We start from the raw sequence: 21,934 nt of genomic DNA, 5'->3' as shown, positions 1-21,934 counted from the left end.
AGGAAACAAGGATTCTTGGTGAGAGCCTGGAACCCCTGGAATTTCACTGCGCTCAGAGATTGGAGTGGTATAGAATTTCTGTACCACTCAAGATATAAAAATAACAGCAGTGTATATTTAAAGGCTTGGACATTTTAATGATAAATGATGATGATGGAATAATTTAACCACAACTTGTTTGGAGCTGTTCACAAATTGACGCTAATTTAAGCCAGATATTTATCCATCTCTTTCAGGCACTTGACAGGCTCAGCTGCTTACGAATACAGTGGTACCTCGCAAGACGAATGCCTCGCAAGACGAAAAACGCGCAAGACGAAAGAGTTTTCTGTTTTTTGAGTCGTTCCGCAAGACGAATTTCCCTATGGGCTTGCTTTGCAAGACGAAACGTCTTGCGAGTTCTTGCGAGTTTGTTTCCTTTTTCTTAAAGCCGCTAAGCCGTTAATAGCCGCTAAGCGCCGGTAATAGCCGCGCTTCGCAAGATGAAAAAACCGCAAGACGAAGAGACTCGCAGAATGAATTAATTTCGTCTTGCGAGGCACCACTGTATGAGTTATTTTAGATTTGATGAAAAAATGAGGTTGGGAGCAACAGAACATACTCTTGACTTCTCTGTTAGATCCACACTGTCCACTTTGTTAGGTTCGCTTGGCTGTCCGCAGACAAATGTTGAAAGCATGATAGGAAAAGCAGTTGGAGAGGACTTGGGATTCTGGTCCTCTTCTCCCCAGCATACACTGAATGCCTCTGAGAAATTCTTAAAGGGATGGGCATAGTTGAGCACGTTCCTCAAACTGTTCTTTTCATTCTTTTTAAATGACAGCAAACTCTTTCTTCTTCTTCTTTGTTTCTGGAGAAATAGTGTTTCAGAAAGGACAGGCAATAGACACGGGGGAAATTGAAATTGGAGTTCAAGTGATTCAAGCCATTCTTCCAGGCCTCTTCTGGCGTTTCCAGATTATGATCCATCACCCAATGTACCTGAAATTTAATGTTTCTCTGGCAAAGGACTCACTTTTTGGGATATATGGGAGACGCAATATTCCCCCTACTCACACACAGGTATTTATTTTTTTATTTACTTACTTACTTTAAAAGTTAGCTATTTCAGAAATATATGGTGTTCACTATTAAGTTGACTGCTGTTAACTTTCCTTCTTAACCTCCCTTGACAAATACATTCCTTTATCAATTTAGGCAAAGAGAAGAAAGTTCTCAGTTTTTTGTTATTTTTGTACAAAGCACAAAAGGTCACCAAGCATATAGATGATGTCCCACAATGTTTGTTTGTTTGTTTGTTTTTTATGTCAGCAACCTGATTTGCCAACCCTTGCAAGAAACAAGGTTCAGAGGTGACAAAGGAACTACTCTGTTTGTTTGCTGGCAGGCAGGAGTGATAGAAATGAAAACATTCAACAGAAGCAAAATCAGTGGCAGTAAAACCAATGGTAGCAGCAGCAGTGGGGTAAATTTGCGGGGAGCGAGCTGTAAAGACCTATGAGGGCTGCGTGTAGTGCACCAGCTGCACAGCACTGAAATACAGACATCCTGCACTTCAGGGTGTTGGACTAGATTACTCTCATGGTCCCTTCCAACTCTACAGTTCTATGATTCTACATTTAGGAACATGGAATATTCTCCCCAGAGGTGTACTGCCATAAGTACATGCTCTAACCACTGCACAGCCACATTTTGATAGCTAGAGGAAGTCCTTCCAGAAAGAACAAGATTTGGCTTTGCCTCTTATTGCAACATTTACTCAGTTTTCCAGTTGCTCGTAGAAAAAATTACCTCCTCATGCATGAATTGTCCAGTCTACTGAGCGTGTTCTTTCATCCTTAATGGGGTCATGGAGCCCACTTTGCAAACTCTGTTCCATGCATAATGGCATTATTTGTACATAATAATAGGACTGTGGGACTGAAAGGAAACTGGGCACTGCATACTACCACTCTGGTCCCACACAGTCCTTCCATGTTGCAGAAGAACAGGAACTTGCAGAAGAATTCTTTCCAAAGGCTTTAATGTTGAGATTGGTGTGATACGTATACAGATTGCTGTAACAAACATAAACAATAACCCCCAGTTTAAGAGGCCATAGATAGGCTAATTAAACAAAGGCCTGGGAAAAGAGGAAAGTTTTTGCCTGCACCTAAATATATGTAATGAGGGTGCCAGGCGAGCCTCCCTGGGGAGAGCACTCACAAACTGGGAGCCACCGCAAAAAAACGCCTGTTCTTGTGTTCCGACCCTCCAAACTTCTTGTGGAGGAGGCACACAAAGAACAACCTCAGCTGGTGAGTGCAGGGTCCAAGATGGTTAACATCAGGAGAGGCGGTCTAATGAGAAAGGGGAAAATACTCTCCCTACATACTTTTCGACAGCATGCATAATTTTATAAACCTCTAATATGTCCTTCCATTTATTTGCCTTTTTCTTGGAATCTTTGCTTGGCCATGGTGTGTTATGTATGGGGGGGGGGGAGAGAAGGGGGAATTGTCAGCATGGCACTGTCTACTCTTCAAGATCTCAGGTAAGAATCTTACCACGGTGGTTGTTTGAGATTGGTGATGCCTGGAATTGAACCTGGGACCTTCTGCATAGAAAGCATGGGCTCTGTTGCTGAGCTGTAGCTGCCCCCTAAAGATGGGAATGTGTTACTTTACTCAGATCTCTGTGTTTGATGGCAAGCTGAGAAGCTCACCCGAAAGAGTGTTGCTTGTTTGCTAAGTGCAATTACCTACAGTTTGAGCACAAACCTGACAGCCAGTTAAAGCACTTGTTCAGGTTCTTGTAATTACATCCATGCTTTGATTCCAGTTAGATCATTGGTGTCGCATTTACAGAGAACACTAAAATAGCTTTTTAATTACCTAGTGAACACTCCCTCAGTCTGTTGCCCACAAAATACTTTGGACCTCAACTCTCATCAGCCATTTCCAGCATGCCCAATGGTCAGGAATGATGGGAGCTGTAGTCTAACCATACCTGGAAGCCGTGTTTTTTTTCCCAGGGGACACTCAAGGGTACACAGTACCCACACCTCTTTTGTTGGTTGTTAAAAAGTGTAACATTTACTGTAACTACTTCATGGTGAGTACCAGCACCTATTTTTCTAGAAAAAAGCACTGTCTGGAAGGCACCTGGTTGTGGGGAAACTGATCGGGGGCGGTGGGGACATATTGGTTTTGGAACCAAATTCAGAATGAAAAACTATGTTGGTTTTAGAAATAACTTTGAAGGGTCAAAAGCAGTTAAAACACACACACAACCATGCATATAAAGACAGGATTCTATCTAATCATGTTTTTTATTGTTGCTGTTTCAGTTTGATTTTGTGAAACTGATGGATGGGAAACAGTTAATTAAGCCAGAATCAAGACATTCGGAGGAGTCTCAGCATGCTCCTAGGAATCTGATCTTAATGTCCTTGCAAGAAACTGGTTTCATAGAATATATGGACCAGGGAACTTGGCACTTGGCATTTTACAATGATGGCAAGAAAATGGAGCAAGTGCAAGTGTTGACAACGGCAATTGGTAAGACCACTTGGTTTTGTCTTCCTCCTCTTTCTAATGAAGGATTTCATAGATTATTGAGCCATTTCTTGTATCAGACATATATGATGATAATTATTAAATAGGTTCCTCGATTCTAGGAAGCATGGGCTGTTTTGGGGTGGGTCAGTTCTGAAGCATAAACAATACAAGCTGAACTAAATTGGTGGTGAGGGGATTCTCGTTAAAAGCCACGTTCTAATTTTTCTTGTTGCAATGAGTGGTGAAAATTATTAATTATTATTATTTATTAAACTTACTGATTGCTTTTTTATTTACAAGCTATAACACATAGATTAAAACCAGCATAAAACTAAAACAGAGTAATATCTAAAACTCATTCAAATTTCATTTTTTTTAAAGGAAAATAAAATCCTTAAAAATGATATTCCTTCTGTTAAATGTTATAAATCAGGGGTATTCTTCAAGAATATTCTCCATCAAGAACCAATTGGTTGCTTTACAGGATTCATTTCTGTGATTGGCACTTTTGAAGAAAGCTGTTTGCATTGTAGGGCAAATCTGTAAATCCCCTAAAAAATTAAACTCATGTTTACAATATTGCACCAGAGTGGTGTGTTTGGTGATCTTGAACGCATTTGCTTTTCCCGGTCAAATTCCATCACTGATTGCCCCAAAATGAGGTTTTTTTTGGGGGGGGGGCTAAATCTTACAGAAGTAGGATGTTTATCTGAAATATACAAATGACAGACATTGGAATGCTCAATGAAATGTACTATAAAACTCTTATTTTAAACAAAACCATGAAATGAAGAAGAGACAGATTTGAAGTGCAATGGGGGTTACTCAATAAATACTTAGAATCTTCAGATGCTTTACACAGTAGGGAATTTAATATGAATTCTCAGTATAAAAACTTCACATTGTATTGCAGAATTGAAATACCTATTGTTCTAAACTGTCAAGGCCAAACCTAATACATAATAAGTTGTTTGAACAGATGTTTTATTTCAGGTTGTGTATGAATACAGTGAATGTAATTGGTTCCCCACTCATCTGAAGGTTGAGTAATACCACTTGAATGGTTGTGCTGCATGGTTGCCTCTCATTTCAGAAGTGGTTTGTTCACTTTGTTGTTATGCTTTTCTTTTCTCTTTGTATGAACAGAAGTCATGGATGACTGCTCCACTAACTGCAATGGGAATGGAGAATGCATTTCTGGGCACTGCCACTGTTTTCCAGGATTCCTTGGTCCAGATTGTGCAAGAGGTAGGGATTTCTCATTTATATATTTGAAGTAGAAGAAAAGACAAATAAATAAATATCAATTTTCTCAGCTTGGAGCTTCAGCAATGAAGCAGCTCGGGCTTAGGTGCTGGAGGCTCCACTCCTTCCTGACTCTCAATCAAGCCTAGATCCATGCAGGTGTTTCTATGCATTTTCCCCTCCTCCCATGTCACGTCACATGCAACTAGCTGGACTCATTGGCAGCAGCTCTGTACTTCCTGCCTGATATGCTGTTTCCTCTGTTCCTGTAGCTCTAGGGCGTGGGTAGGCAAACTAAGGCCCAGGGGCCGGATCCGGCCCAATCGCCTTCTAAATTTGGCCCGTGGACGGTCTGTGAATCAGTGTATTTTTACATGAGTGGAATGTGTCATTTTATTTAAAATGCATCTCTGGGCTATTTGTGGGTTCATTGCCCCCCCAAATATAGTCCAGCCCCCCACAAGGTCTGAGGGACAGTGGACCAGCCCCCTGCTGGAAAAGTTTGCTGACCCCTGCTCTAGGGGATATGGAGGCAGAAATCCTTCATAATATACCCTTCATGATTTTGAAGCAAATAGCGGACACTTCAACTTCCACTCATCAGCATCAGATGTTTATCAAACATACATTGAGACAGTAGTGACTGCATACCAAAAATGGTGGGCTGATCTTTCACATGCAAAGGGTACCTCCAAATAATAAATATAAGGAGCACTCCCCAAAACCAAGCTAAGTATCTGATCCAGACGCATCATGACTAGACTGTTAACAGAGAGAAAAATTATTCCAGTTTATGGAATAACAGAAATGAGAATAAAATGAAAAGATTGGATAGGAAATAGAACGTGAAAAGCTGAAGCAGGTACACTAAATGGATAGTAAATTTGAGAACAAAAACAGATGATAAAAGGTTTGAGGGGGCCTTCAACAAGATGGGCTCTCAGCTCCAAATAGTGTTGCTCCAGAAGATTGAGGGCAATTTTCAGTGGCAGGTGGCTCTCAGACCTATCAGCCTGCCATAGGAGTAAGGAGCAGGGCCACCAACTAAGGTGAGCCCTCTTGGGGCACCTGCTGCTGCTCAAGAGTACCAAGTGTTGGCACCACAAAGTGTGGGATGGGGGGAGAATCATAGGCTAATAGAATTGTAGAATTGGAAGGGGTTCATCTAGTCTAAACCCCTTGCAGTGCAGGAATCTCAACACGCAGTTCCTCATCCAATTTAATTTGAAACCATACTGGACCCTGCTTAGCTTTGTAAATGCGCCACCACTTTTATTGCGGCACCAAATCCTATATAGATCATTAACACTCAAATATGTTTCTCCTCTACAGACTCCTGCCCAGTGTTATGTAGTGGAAATGGAGAATACGAAAAGGGCCACTGCTTGTGTCGCAATGGGTGGAAAGGCCCTGAGTGTGACGTTCCAGAAGAGCAGTGCATTGACCCCACTTGCTTTGGCCATGGAAAGTGTATCATGGGAATCTGCATTTGTGACCCAGGATATAAAGGAGAGATATGTGAAGAAGGTTTGTGCCTCCTCTTTCTCTTACTGGCTTTCTTTTCAATGGAGCTGTAGCTGAGAGGTAGACTACACATGCTTGGCGTGCAGAAGGTCCCAGGTTCAATCCCAAGCATGTCTAAGTGGGGTTGTGAGTACCCTCATCTGGAATCCTGGAAAGCCACTGCCAGCCATTGCAAGCGATACTGTGTAGTCCATTGGTCCAACTAAGCAAAAGGCAGTGCCAACAGTTTAAAGTTAAGAACACATCACTCTGCAAATCCAATGTTCACAAAAAATCCTGTTTCCTCTACCACCTCCACCAATAATACTTTATCTTTCAGAGGAATGGCAGAACCTTATTTGTAATGTCAAAGCCTATTTCTTTGTTACAGAGAGATTACAGTAGTGGTACTGACATAGATCAATTGGACATGTCTTAACAACAGAAGCTTGGAGAAGGATATTAGAAATGGCTGATAAATTCTCTTTATGCCTTAACCCTAAAGGAAGCTCAATATAAACTGATGTGCAGATGGTATATGGACCCTCAAAAGCTGAATGGAATCTACAAAGTAAACTCAGTTGTTGGAAGTGTGAATTGATAGATACTGATTTTGTGCATACGGCAGTCATGTCCTTAAGTTGGTAGATACCAGGATGTGCACAATCACAAGATTTGTTGTGTATCTAACATTTGGAAGCAGCCTGATAAGTTTCAGATCTGCTGTGTGTCATTCTAGTTCAATTTATTATTTGGTTCCAAATTTGATCTGTTAAATCTGAAGCTCTTTTTTTGCCTCTATTGATCACAATAGGGAATCTGTTTTGAAAAGCTATAACTCCCCCCCCCCCTTTTTCACACAAGTGGATTAAATTATCATGAAAAGTTGCCCTTCTAGAGTGGATAACACCTGCTGAATTTCAGGAAGATGGACTCAGCGATTCTCCCACAAGGGCAAACTGAGGTTAGGAAAGTTAAAATCATATCCGCTCCACTGTTTTCTTTTTCTGGGAAATCAATTTAAAAACTGGGAAATGGCAGAGGCACCCAGAGTAAGAAAGCTGCCAAAGTTGAAACAAATAGGTCTAGGGGCATGTTCTGCTATTGAACTATGATCCAGGGCCATCTTTGCCATTCGGCATAGTGGCGTGGTGAGCCAGGGTGCCAAGCTGTGGAGGGCACCAGGCGCTGCATTTCATTAGTGGAGCCGACGCCAGCGGGCAGGCCCAGGCGCGGCCACACCAATCGGCAGCCCCAGCAGGCGGGCCCAGGCACACACAAAGGGAACGCGGAAGAGGGAGCTTGTGAAGATGGGGACGCCCAGGAGCTGCCTCCCTTCTCAGAAATAAAAATAAAACAATGGGGCACCGCCAAGGAGGTAATGAAAGCAGATGAGCAGCTCCTAACTGCATTTGGAAGCTCACATCATAATTTGGGGATCTGATCTATAGCTGCCGCAGGTCTGTTGTGGCACCAACCTGAAGACCCAACTAGATCAATAGGACTAGCAGCACAAGTAGTAGAGGTGCCAGGAGCCCCAAGTAACATTTCCTGTGGGGCATGGCTCTCTCTATGCTTAAAGCCTCAAGCTTCCCAATGGCTGCTCTGCAATCTTGGCAGTACATACAAGAGCTGACTGATAAGCAGTGCATTGTGCTCCAGAAAATGATCCCTTTAAGTCTCTCCACTCTTCAGGAAGGGAGAAAAGCATTGGGAAAGGGTAAACTAACCTTAAGGTAAAAGGCACCAGTTACGTTTTGTGGTGTCAGTTGTTTGGAATTATCCTTGATGCTGGAATTCCACTCTAACCCCGCTTGCTAACTTGCTACTTGACTAAGTTGTCTGCAGGCATCCGTTGTGCTGTTTGGACTTCTGCTCATAGTCAAGACAGCACAATAAGCATGGGTTGATGTAAAGTTTGAATTGACCCTTCACCTAATAAAGCTAATCTCATTAAGAGAAATAACATGTGAAATCTGCCCTAAAACACACCTTTTGTTTATACATGTCAGAAGCAAGGAGCCTCAGACCCAGGGGCCAAATGTGGTCCTCTAAGATTCTCTATCTAGCCCTTCGGAACACCCTTTGCCTAGTCACATTCCTTCGCCCCTGGCCTCATCCCTCCCCTCACTGGCCCTGTTTTGCACTCCCTCTTGAGTTTTTGCCTGGCTGGAATGTGTCCTTAAACTCTGATAATGCCTCTTGGTTCACTGTATAGAGGCTAGGAGGGGTATGTGTGAGTATGCAGAAGTTTTACTGCTTTTCAGGGGTAAATTTACCTCTGTTGCTCCACCCACCTTTTCCTCTGACCCCACCTACCACTGTTGTGTGGCCCCTGGAAGGTTTCCCAGTAGGAAATGTGGCCCTCAGTTTAAAAAAATGTTTACACTGATTTATGTTCTTAACGGTTTTCTGCTTTCGGTGTTGAATGCTGTTATCTCCTTCCTTTACTCCTCAGAGGACTGTTTAGATCCTATGTGTTCTGGCCATGGAGTCTGTGTTCAAGGGGAATGTCATTGTTCCATGGGTTGGGGAGGAGTCAGCTGTGAAACATCACTCCCTATCTGCCAAGAACAGTGTTCAGGCCATGGCAGTTTTCTTTTGGATACTGGAGTATGCAACTGTGACCCAAAGTGGACAGGTTCTGACTGCTCAACAGGTAGGTAGAGAAAATATTCTTCTAATGATTTGAATTGGTTTCTGAAAAGAATAAAGGCTTGGTGTGTGGAGGGTGTGTTTGTCAAATTTTGTCCCCATTAAAGTTTGGGGTGCCGCAGGATACGGTATGAACTAAAACTCAATGTGCTTTGTGAGAAAAGACTTAACCGTATCTTCAAGCTAGATGAAGCAAATATTTCCAGAAGAAAACAGAAGACAAGAGAAGGTGCAGAGCATGATAGAATGAGGATAATGTAGATGGTTTCCCAAGCAATCCAGAGCTGCTTTTTATCCTCACAACTAGGGATGGGGCAGTATTTCCAAATTCAATTTTCAAATGCTCTTTGGAATACCACACTCTCTTTGAAAAAAAGGAGCTTCTTCTTTTTCAAAAAATCACCTGGTGCTTTGATCAGTTACAGACACTGGCTGTTGGACATTCTGCAGAAGATGTGTTTGCTATGAAAGTGGCAGAGTGTTACCATTTTAACTTATGAAATGGCTGTCACCATTGCATGCCACAACTTTCATAATATTAATCCCTGAGAATCCTCCATCTTACAGAGCATCTGCTAGCTTGAAGAGTGTTCCCTTCCCCTAGAATAGGAATTAAGAATTAAGAATGGGAAATAATTATAATATTGACTGCTTTTAATTAGAAAAGACTCTTCTCTGCTGCTTTTGATTTCATTAAGGAAGTCATGAGAGTAAAACCAAAAACTAATTACCTATATGCAAGCAAACTGCATTTTTAAAAAGTTTTTGAAGCCCATTTCCTTGCTGATTTGAGTTGTACTTTTGCCTGTAAACTTTTGCACCTCTCTAATCAACTTGTCTGCACTCTATATTGATTTCTAAAGCGGGGGGCGGTCTGTGATTACTATGCTGGATTATAGGCTTTATTCAATGCCCCTTTTTTTGAGAATTTGATGTTGTTGTTCCACAATGGCAACATTGACTGAACAGTGTAATAGCAAACTGAGTGTTCCAAAACCAAGTAATGCATCTTACCTTTCACCCTGAAATGCAGCATTATTTTTACTCAAGCAATACAAAGAAAATATGTGGCCAAACTTACAGTGGTTTATCCACTGAGGGTTTTCCCCTTTCTAAAAAATCAAAGGCACAGTTCTTCTTCTCTCTGCATGTGGAGAGCACCATGCAAAAGTATGCACTTCAGGGCCGGCCCACCCATAACGCAAAGTGAGGGAACTGCCTTGGGCAGCGGGATTCACAGGGGCAGTAGATCTGGCCTACAAGGATAGCATTGCCTGCTGCAATGGCAGCATGTTACTGGGAGGTTGGATCTGCTACTTCCTCAGCAGCCCACCTGCACCCCATTGTCACCTCCACAGTGGCCTCTTGGTGAATAGGAGACACTGCTGGTCTCCTTCCACTAGAAGGAAATGGTGGGGACTGCCCAGTGGGATATCCTGGGCTCAATCACCCATTGTGATTCAGAGCAGGCAACTTTCACCCCCATGATGACCTTTGACTCCCAGTTCAACCATCAGATAAGGTTGATTTGATCCCCCTCCCCTAGTAGATCTTCACTCACTCCTTCTTCCCTGGTGGCAAAATGCCATTTTGTGGTTCGCCTCAGCTGCCAAAATGTCTTGGACCAGTCCTATGGCACTCTAAATTGTCCCATCTCCCCCCTCTAGGGTATTCATATGTTGGCACATAGCAAGGTTGGATGAGGCCATCCACAAGTGAACCACCTCCTACAACATTAGGGTTGCCATATTTAAAAGAACAAAAAAGAGGACACATTTGCCAACTTCTACGCGACGGAATGAGCGCCTGTTGCTCAGTCCCTGCTCCTGCCAACCTAGCAGTTCGAAAGCACGTCAAAGTGCAAGTAAATAAACAGGCACTGCTCCGGTGGGAAGGTAAATGGCGTTTCCATGCGCTGCTCTGGTTCACCAGAAGCAGCTTAGTCATGCTAGCCACATGACCCGAAAGCTGTACGCCGGCTCCCTCGGCCAATAAAGCGAGATGAGTGCCGCAACCCCAGAGTCAGTCACGGCTGGATCTAATGGTCAAGGGTCCCTTTACCTTTCACTTTTAACTATGGATTGCTATGACAACTCTCATTTTACATACCCATGAAAAAGAGGACATGTCCTGGAAAAAGTGTACATATGGCAACCCTGTCTACATCAGTGTAGCCCCTCCTGTGCGGGTGAAACATTGGCTAGTTTAGCTGGCAACTGGGGCAGGTAGCAACAGTGTTCTGATCAATACCATGTAGCTGAGAGGCAGCATTTTTGTTTTCCACAATTGTGCACTGTGATGGCACTGTAAGGGCCTGCACCATGAGAGGGGAGGAAGGTAAGCAAACCAATTAAAAACCAGTCAAACTTCACCATTACCACCAAATGGATCTCTTCAGCCCCACCCTAGCAATCATCCAGTCCTTTAACCTCCAGAACATTTTTTTTAAAGACAGTCTCAACAAACTTTCTAAACCAAATGAAGTGATAAGGCAGTTAGGCACAGTGTAGGAATAAGGTCTAAGACATATTAAATCCAAACAAACTCAACTTTTTGCTTGAGATGTTTGTAGGGTAACAAGTAGCCATATGGGAGACTGCTAGTGGTTTCCTGTGGGACAAGCAGGAAAGTCTGTTATTTAAATCACCCTGAAAATGCAATTAATTTGGAAATATATTTTATTGAGATATTATTATGCCTAGATTGGTGTGATTTCCCCAGGCTACATCATTTAAGCACACTGGGAGAATTAACTCTCTCTCCCCACCCCCATATTTATCTAGATTAGATTTCCAAGTATACCCTCAGAATATCTGACCAGTAATTTAAGGCCTGCCTCTACAGATTGTCTGTCTGTATGCAGATCAGGCTGGGTTGAAGATATCATGCACTATATTCTGTATTGTCCTCTATTAACACCCCTAGGGGTGGATTCCTTTCCTCTTTTCAGAATATTCTAGAAGTACAGTCAGACAGTTTTAAAATTAAAGAGCTGCTGGCCAATGAAGCTTGTTACCCACATACATGGTAACTTTGAGAAAGTTGTTGACGCTTTTTGACACAAAACCTTGTTGACTGCCAAGGGGACTGTTAACTTTAAATGACACAGGGAACTTTACATGTTAAGTTTTGATCATTTTCATTTCTGAAAAATTATTTTAACTTTTTATTTTATTTTTATTTATTAAATTTGTCAGCCGCTTGCACAGGGTAACCCAAAGTGATTTACAAACAAACAGGCAGTAACCCTACATAGATGCATTAACACCAGGAGGAAAGAGAAATACATTAAAAAATCCCACCCACTTCTAAAAGGCCTCAGATAATTAAAGGCCAAAGGCCTAGTTACGAACGTTTTTGTCTGGTGCCTGAAGGTGTATAATGATGGTGCCAAGCAAGCCTCCTGGATGAATTATTCTGTTTATCTAGCCTTTGTTCAATAATTGGCATTGGCTAGAAAAATTGCTAATGACTGATGTTTGGAGAAGATTGGGCTTTATAAATTGCCGATCTTCATTCAAAATAATCTGTTCGAAAGATACAAAAAAATTATGAAGATACTGTTTAAAAATGTAGAGTTGTGGCCCACGATTTTGTATTTGAACGTGAACATTTATAAAAGGCCTCTGTAGATAATTTTATGATTTTCTTCATACATAAAATGAAGATCTGTAACTTAATGCATATTCTGGTTGATGTACCCTCCTTCAGTGTGGGAATTATATCCATCAGAATGATGAAGTGTTTAGCTTTGGCTTTAGTTTTATATATATTGTAAATGTATAAACTTAGTTAATGTGTCAAGGTACCCAAGCCTCCCCCAAATAAATCACAATTCACACAGAATTTTTGTTTAAGGTTTTTGGCATAATTTTGGTCACAACTTTATTAAAATACATAAATGTGAGTGGTTAGGCATTGGTTACGACAATCTGTCCCCGCCCAGGGGCAGAACTGACTTCCGGATTCCAGCAAAAGCCAGTAAAGGAAAACAATATGGGGGGGAAATGGAGCTGTTCACCAGACCTTCACCTCTCCCGCATTCCCCCAGGGGCTTGCATTGGAGGGGCAGGCACTGCCAACCACATCCCCTCCACCAACCAAAAATTAACCAATGCCTAACCGCAACCTTATAAGTTGTGACGATTTGCTACGCAGCAGGCAAAAACCAAATGGCACCAGCCAATCAGCCAAACGGAGAAAATTCCTACCAGGCCCCTGCCCCAAAAGCAGGCAACCCCATGACAGGCATAGCAAAAGCCCTAAATTAGGGAGGGTAGGCGGGTGATCCGGTGCATGCAGCAAAAGAGAACGCTTGATGCTGCGTGCTCAGTATATAAAACCCTTGGTCCACCCCACAAATTGGCAACATCAAAATTTCCCCAGTAACCCAAACAGCGCAATCACTGCCAGTGGCCATCTAAAGGATCCCACCCAGCAACAGAGGGGTGGCCTGTCAGACCCCACTGCAACACGTGCTCTCCATGAAGGAGAACACGCTTAATGAGAAAAATGCTTCTTAGGTCTTTTGGTGACTTAAGTATTTAAAATAATAATCCAAAGTGAATTTCAAGGCTCCTTAAATTAATGTATGGATGATCAACTTATTTATCTTCTTGGGGTGGGGGAATACCGAACCAAAAATTATTCAAAGTCAGTTTTTGTCCTATTGATATGGAATTTATTGCCTTCCAGAATTCAGAATGTTTGTGAAATAATTCTGGAACAGCATGACTTAACTGTGTACTTCTTGTACAAACATGTTGGAACAGAAATCAACTTTGAGAAGATTCTCTCTCTTCCCTCCCCCCCCCCCCCCGTTCTTTGAAAATTATAATGAATTTTTAAAGATATAAAATGAAGTAAATTTCCCTAAGGATACAGCACAGACATATTGTGAAAAGACAAGAGTACAATTATTATTCAGCAAGAGATAGGATCATTATTCTTTGAAAAAGACCCAGTGTCATGGTCAGGCAAATGCTAGGGTCCCAGAGGCTGCCCCACTGCTGACTCTAGCATCCCTGTAACTTTTACATTTCTTTAAATAGGACCTGGGGCTGATAGGAGAAGTGCCTCTGCCATCTTAATTTCTGCCTTACACTCCTGGGCCTCACCCTCAATGCAGCAGGCCTAAATATCTCTGTAAATAATGGCTGAACTGCTCAATAATTAGCATGTCAAAGCACTACATTATATCAGCACAGCAAGGGAGATGGCAGAATATACAAACTGAGCATCACAGTTTCCAGGCCAGCCCACATATGAGGCAAGGTGAGGTGGCTGCCTCAGGTGGCAGGAGCCACCAGGACAGCAGATCCTGATGTCAATCTTTCTTCCCTTCTTGTTCGTGATGTAGATATTTCCTCACCCCTTTTCCCCTAGTGGTGGGGGAGGAACCATTTTGGAGTCCACCTCAGGTGCCAAAATGCATTGGGCAGCCTCCCTAACAACCATATAAATCTACTTCTTAATAAAGGTGCTTTTTCCCAGGCAACAAAATATAAGTGCCAAATCTCAAAAATGTTGATGTTACAACATCAGTGTGCCATGCTGATAGAGTCACAAATATCTTTATTTAGAATTTACTGAGAATGTCAAGTCTTGTCTGTATACCTGCTTTTCGTTTGTATAGTCCAGACCCCTAAGGGTGGTGGTTTGTGCTATGACACACTTCTGTTGTTTGATTACAGTTTGTTACATTAATACATTTTCTACAGAGATAAATAGAGGGCAATAAGGAAAGAGGTATTGCTATTTATGACACCTAAAAACAGAAAGAAGCCTGGTATAAAATTACATAGCTGTCAGCGCCTTTTATATCATGCCCTCATTTATATATTTATTATAGTTGTGTCGTCTGTGCTTAAAAAAAATTGCTTATGATAACGGGTTTTGTTCAAACATTTAAAAAATAATATTGTTTGTACATGAAATTGCTATTTTGCCCGTGCAACTATTATTCAGTTAATAAACAATCATCTGTTGCTGTCAAGGCGGGGAATTTTCTTCTACCAGCCCTCAAAACCGACATTTTAAATCAAAACAGACTTCATTATTTTAGATTGCACTTACAGAAGTGTCCTGAAAATTGTCTGTCAGGTTAAGTGCAGTGTAACTTTTTTTAAAAAAAGAAGTATTGGAAATGAACTTGAATTGCACAAAGAAGCTTTCTTGGACATATTTTATTTACATAGTGTGTTTATAGCATTTAAGGAGTTTGAGTTTTAATCAATAGATGAGCTGTGCCCACTGACCCATCAACTAAAGCTTCAGTTGAATCACCATGTTCAGTTTGATCAATTAAATTGAAATAAATATGTGAATTACCAAAACTTCAATAGCACCTTACTGTCAGTATCACTGACAGTTTAATCAACAAAAGGTACCACTTCTAGAAGCAAAGGCTATCTTTAATATAGCCTGTCTTATTCACTGTTAAGTGAAACACAAAGACCAAAATAGTCTCAAGAAATAAACAAGTTTGCCCTTTACTCAGAGCCCTAATCAATTCAAATTGCCTCTATTAATTAATCAATTTAAAGCTTTAAGGAATTAATCTATCATTCAGTCAATTAAATATTCCTGTCATGCTAATGACACAGGCAGAAATTGTATATAGTGACCCATTAGACTTTCCAGAGGCAAAATAATTTCAGTTCCAGGATCACTGACTAGACCTGTAGCATTAAGGGAGCTAAGAAACTGATGATTCTCTGCAGACCTAGGCTATTTCCCCGCCCCCTTTTATATTGCCTTTTATCTTTCAAATTGCAACCGTGATTTCCATTCTAAATTAAGTCTCTTTTTGCAGGAAACATAGCTTGAGAAAGGCCAGTCTTGGGGATTTTAAAAGCTTGAAGCCACTCCTTTCATTATTTCAGGTTCATTGTTTCTTGCCACTCTTGGGAGATTAGGACTGGTGCAAAAAGATGTGGCATTTCACACCCCCTCTATGTTCCTGTATTAGTTTCATTATCTTTCTTGGGCTCATGACTTTGAGACTGGGGTGCAGCTTGAGAACTAAATAATTCTCTCTATCCATATCTGTCTATTGCAGCTACACTTGCTCTGAAGCCCCAAAATATAGTGTGCAAATATAAAATGTTTCTCACAGGCTTTCACAGTCAATAATTCACGAAGCATCAGTCCTTTGAGGCAAGGCAATAACTTTCCTGTTTGCGCCATCTTCTCACGGTCATCCATGTAGAAATCAATGTGTGAATGGTGGGCCAGAGTCATGCCTGCTGCTGGTCCTGCCCTTGACTTCCATGTACTCAAGGTCCCTACGTTGGAATAAGCCCATGGTTCCCTGGTTCTGCATAAGAAGAGCTGCTGCCAGTCAGTGTAGACAGTAATCTGACTCAGCATATGGCAGCTTCATGTAATCCTATAACCTATGGAGTAACACTACAGCAGTCATATAAATTGCAGCCTAGGACAGAAACAATGAACTTCTTGTAATTTCATTGTAATATTATTTGCATACAAAACCCTTATGCAGGCGTTGTCCAAATTCAGAAATACAGCACAATCATTGTGAAGAAGCAATATGAGCTTGCTAGCTGCATCCTCATCGCTCTCCATGATTTCAAGAGCAACATTCTGAAGCAGTGGGATTCTGTACTCATAGAAGCTCCTTATATGATGCAGAACCTTGGGAAATCAGGTTCTACATTGTGTGGGAATCCTCCATTGAGTAGAAGCAATCTTCACATTTCAGTCAATCACCCTTCAACTCAAAGCTTGCTTACTCACACCCAATCTCCCTCCTCCTCCTTCGTATAATTGCAATTTATTATTACCTGCTCTTCACCGTAAGGTTCTAGGGTGGGTTACAACCATTAAAACAGAACATTAGATAGTTTAAGACAACTTAGAATAACCAAAAATAAGATGGGTCCTAAAAATATACACCAGAAGTGTCAACAGCCAAGGTGAAGAGTTACATCTTCAGCATTTGTCGAAAAAGATTGCTGGACTAGATACGTCTTTAGCCTGATGCTGCAGCAAGACATGTCTTCTGTTTTATGTCAGATTATCTTCCTCATACCATGCCATGTTATACCTGCATATCTAAGATTATTTTAGGCATACTTTTAAAATAGTTTTTCTTTATTTTATCTGTATTTTATTGAGCATCGTATATCCCACTTGAGACAGGTGCTTTCCTCTATATTTCCCTCCAAATAAATAAATTTTAAAATATCAGTCTAAAATTATTCTCAGAGATCTTGATCTTCTGGCCACTGCAGAACTACTTCTGAAGGCTTTGTAGTGTGAGACCCACCTGCATTGCACATTTAAATAAGTATCATACCACATTAAACAGCCAGGACACCCCCCAAAGAATCCTGGGAACTGTAGTTTGTTAAGTGTGCTGAGAGTTGTTAGGAGCCCCCTGTGCCCCTCACAAAACTCCAGTTCTCAGAGCAGCTCAATGGTCAACCCCTCTTCCCGCAGAACTCTGGAAATTTTAACTGTGTGAGAGGAATAGGGATCTCCTTACAACTCTCAATTACCATTTACTAACTACACTTCCCATAATTATTTGGGACTCTTAAAATTGTATGATGTTGCTTTAAATGTATATTGCAGATGGGGGCTCAGTTCAGCCATAATTTGAATTTAAGGCTGCCTTTTAATCTACAAAATATGACATACATAATTTCTGAGACCTTTGATAACTCAGTCTTCTAATTTGTTTAATAAATTTATGGAATATGATTAGATCCAACATCCAAGAAATTAATTGAGCTAAAATTACTTGGATCTTCTCACCTCCTTTTTATATAGGGGAAATAATGCAAATTATCCACATATAATAGTGGTATGTCAGAGACTTCTTCCAGTGAGAAGTGAAAGGTGGGGTGTGATGAGGTCGATGGTAGCTATTTTTATATTTGTCCCTGATGCAGCTGCTCAACAACAACAGGGAAATCAAAGTTACGGGCTGTCAAGGGTTTCTGTTTTCCCTCTGGCCCTTGGTTAGAGACAACAGTTGTATTGCTCCTTCTGTCTTGGTGTACTGCCCTCTGGATCCTCAGTGAGTCTTTGCCACAGGAAATACTATGCAACAGCGTCAGTAAGATAGATTTTATATCGTAAATTGCCCTGTGATCCTTGGAGGAAGGGTGGTATAGAATTTTAATAAATAATACTTATAATAGTGTGGTCTTATGCATGCCTGCTGAAAAGTAAGTTCCATAGAGTTCAAACAGGCTTACTCTCAAACAAGTGCATAGGATTTAATACATTGATTTATGTTCTGTTAATCAATTAAACTACCTTTAGGACCATCTCTCACCATATGAACCCAACTGGACCCTGCCATCGTAAATGGAGGCCCATTTTCATATGTTCCCACCGTGGGTGGGCATGAGGGTGGCAACATGAGAACAGGCTTTTTCAGTGGTGGCTCCCTGCTTGTGGAATGCCCTCCCCAGGGAGACTCGCCTGGCACCATCGTTATATATCTTGAGATGCCAGGCAAAAACAGTACTTTTTTGTTAGCCATTTTTGCATGGGTGGCATGTTTTAATTTGCATGGGTGGCATGTTTAAATAGAATTGTCTTTTATATTTTTTTATGCTGGTGTGTGTGTGTGTTTGCTTAAAGTATTGTAAATTGCTTTGGGTTGGCCTAAAAAGCAAATAATAAAATTTAATTATTATTGAAGTACTTCATTTTATCTGTCCTGCATCTTTCAACATTCAGCTTCATTTGATGCCCATTACTTCTAGTGTTATGAAAGTGGGAGGAAAAACCTTTCTGTTTCCCAACCATGCATAATTTTATAAAATTCTGTAATTTAACCTTTTACTTGCCTTTTTTCTAATCTAGAAAGTCCCATGCATTGCAGCCATTCTTCATGGGGGAGTCACTCCACCCCCCTCATCATCTTGGTTGCCCTTTTATGAACCTTTTCCAACTCTACAATATTCTTTTTGAGTTGAGGTGACCAAAACTGCACACAGTATTCCAAATGCAGTCACACCTTAGATTTGTATAACAGCATTATGATAGCAGTTTTATTTTCAGTTCCTCACCCCCCTAATGATCACTGAAATAGAATTTGCCTTTTTCGCAACTACCACACATCTTCATTGAACTATCTACTATGGCCACAAGGTCTCATTCTTGGCCCATCACCTCTAGTGCAGACCTCCTAAGTGTATATGTGAGATTAAGATATAATTTTTGTCTCAACATGCGTCAATTACATTTGTTTACATTGAACTGCATTTCCCATTTTAGCACCCATTCACTCAGTTTGGAAACATCCTTTCTGGAGCTCTTTACAACCCATTTTATTTTAACGTCCATGAACAATTTAGCATCCCCAACAGTCTTTTGGCCACCTAACTACTCATTTCTAATGAGATCGTTTGTAAAGAAGTTAAAAAAACACACCCACCAATACTACTACTACTACTACTACTACTACTAATAATAATAATAATAATAACTAAAAAACCAAAACCTAGGTAGATGCAAGAAAAAAAGAGACTTCTTTTCATCTCTGGAGCACAGCCAAATGCTAGGACCATAAGAACAATAATTCACATCATGGAAGATAATGATGTTTGCGCTCCCTGGTATGACAATCGGAACAGCCAGTTTCCTGATAACCAAATTGCCTTGTACTCATCCTACAGATTCAAGAATGTGGAAGCCCATATTGTCATGCATTTCTTTTCTGAGTGACGGAATAAAGAGGATTTGGCTGGTAGCTTTAGTTTTGAGTTATTATTTTCTAGGCTCAGACCTATTTAGGGATTCCGAAGAGAAATCCAGAGTTGCACTGGGACCCAGGGATCTTTACAAGCTCACCTTTGCAACCCTTCTGAAAATAACCTCCTAGTGGATTCAAAACTGTCAGGCAATAAAGCTTTTATCCTTTGGATTTATTATTGCTTCAAAGTAATCCCTCCCGAACCTTCCCTATGTGCTTCCCAGGTCCAATGAGCCGGGTGCTATTTCGGAAGTGTGATCCAAAGGATTGTGGAATTATGTATGGTATATTGTGCAATCGTGTATGTGTGTATGTTTGAGAATCTCTTTCCGAATTTAATGAGCCCTGTTCTCCTAACTGGCTTGGGAATTTCAGTGGCAATTGCTGTCAGGTGAGGAACAGGAGGAGGAGAACACTCCTTGCAGGGTGAGGCCTGAGGGGGGGGGGTAAGGCTGGAGGAAGGGGATATATCTCACTGGCTCCCAGTTGTGCCCCATCCATATTGCAGGGGGATTCATTAGCAGTGGAAAGGAGGGTTTCAACCTGCCAGGGGAGACGGGATAGCAAAAGGTAGAGCCAGAGGGGCCAGCCTCCATTCTGTCACCAAGGAATGAGCACCACCTACACTACTGGGAACTGACCCATACTACATTCCTTTTTGTAGTAATGTCTGCTTCCAAGCACAACTGTCTCAAATGGTGTGTCTCACAAGTGAGCATGATATGCCTATTTTGACAGCAGGTGGAAGAGGCATGTCCATTTGTCAAGACATCTTTGTAGCTTTTGTCTGGTCTAAGACCCCTGGTTGTTGTTCTCTAGTTGACCCTTTGGTGTTCTGAACCTGTAGCCTGACCATTGCAGGCCTTAAATAAAACTTTAATGCTCCCCTGTAAGAGCATCTGTGGTTCATGAACCAAGACACCCACCCCATTGAACAAACCTGGCCTTGCGTTCAGGAAAATGCGGACGTGAACATTAATCTTTCATTGTTATTACTTTCTTAAATTAACTGGGTCTGCTAATTTCTGTTTTCAAAGAACTCTGCGTACTGGATTGTGGCAGCCATGGTATTTGTGCAAGAGGAACCTGCCAGTGTGAAGAAGGCTGGGTAGGCCCAACATGCGAGGAGCGCACATGTACTTCTCACTGCACTGAACATGGGCAGTGCAAAGATGGAAAGTGTGAATGCAGCCCTGGATGGGAAGGGGACCATTGCACCATTGGTGAGTTGGGTGCGTACCATTGAGGTTTTTTCTACAATCAAGCAGTATAAATTTTTTATTAAATAAATAAATAGGTTAATTATGTGTGCGCTTAAACTGCCTCACTTTGTATGACACACTATGTTGGGCTGCGGGAAATTGTGCTGTGCACACTGACTTTGGAAATCTCTCCTCTTAGATGCATGGACAGCAATGCTGTTGTTGGTCTTCTGTCACCAAGTTAACTCCTAGTCAACTCCCTGGCTTTTTGATGACTTGCTCAGCCTACACTTGGGTGTTAGGTTGCCTTTGTTCGTACTGCTTGCATTTTTATTTGTAAATTGTATCTGGTTTCCATCTATATTTTTATTGCTGGAAACTGCTTTTGGACTTTTGGTACACACACACACACATTCCAGTTCAGGATGGGATTAGACAACTGGATAATTCAGAATAACATTTGACAGGTAGCAATAAGACAACACGCATCCCTGCAAACATGATACCTTTAGCTCATACTGGTTTTAGTTTATTTTTTATTATGATATTTATGTCTGTATGCATGTATTTCAAGGTGGTGTACAGTTGTATAATAAAATATTCTACGAACATATACAAAACCAATAAAAATAAAGTTCAGTAGCTTATACTGAATGTACACAATGATAGATTGTGTTCTGCATGCTGATAGTGTCACTAGTCCAAACATTTTTGAACTGGTGAAAGAAAATGTCTGAAAATTGTGACATTGGAAGCAAATGAAAGACCAGATGAAGTTGACTACTGAGCCATGACTGAATAGAGCCTTGTTACGCTACAAGTAGGTCTAGGTTGTGCCTGGCGCAAAGAGGATGAAACATCATAGCCAGGAGCAATAAAGGCAACATATTTGTTGAAATTAAACATTGGAAGAGTTTTTCTGCTCCACGGAAGAGAACAGGAAAGATAATTGCAGAGCTGTAACCTAGTCCAGTTGCTGGTAATCCACCTGACAGGGAGATGGTGTTAGGAAGAGGCAAAAGTCCCTCAAGCAATGTCCTACTAAATCAATTCCT

General features: G+C 41.3%; 1 protein-coding gene across 14 annotated transcripts in view; it reads left to right on the top strand.

The window, feature by feature from the left end:
- The window catches only part of TENM1 (teneurin transmembrane protein 1), a 375,511-nt gene that overhangs the window by 217,983 nt on the left and 135,594 nt on the right, over positions 1-21,934 (top strand). For 8 of the 14 annotated variants that reach the window (XM_083484896.1, XM_083484893.1, XM_083484885.1 and 5 more), the window contains 6 exons: positions 857-1,062; positions 3,329-3,539; positions 4,686-4,787; positions 6,117-6,311; positions 8,746-8,946; positions 20,715-20,909. In XM_083484896.1, the coding sequence (XP_083341022.1) occupies positions 857-1,062; positions 3,329-3,539; positions 4,686-4,787; positions 6,117-6,311; positions 8,746-8,946; positions 20,715-20,909 (1,110 nt within the window). The remainder of the gene's footprint in view (positions 1-856; positions 1,063-3,328; positions 3,540-4,685; positions 4,788-6,116; positions 6,312-8,745; positions 8,947-20,714; positions 20,910-21,934) is intronic. The other 6 variants (XM_083484887.1, XM_083484897.1, XM_083484886.1 and 3 more) reach the window with 3 other exon arrangements.

The sequence above is a fragment of the Podarcis liolepis genome (assembly GCF_965112155.1).
Source record: "Podarcis liolepis genome assembly, chromosome: Z".
Taxonomy (NCBI): domain Eukaryota; kingdom Metazoa; phylum Chordata; class Lepidosauria; order Squamata; family Lacertidae; genus Podarcis; species Podarcis liolepis.
The sequence above is the reverse complement of the archived record's forward strand: the minus strand, read 5'-3'. Positions and strand labels throughout refer to the sequence as shown.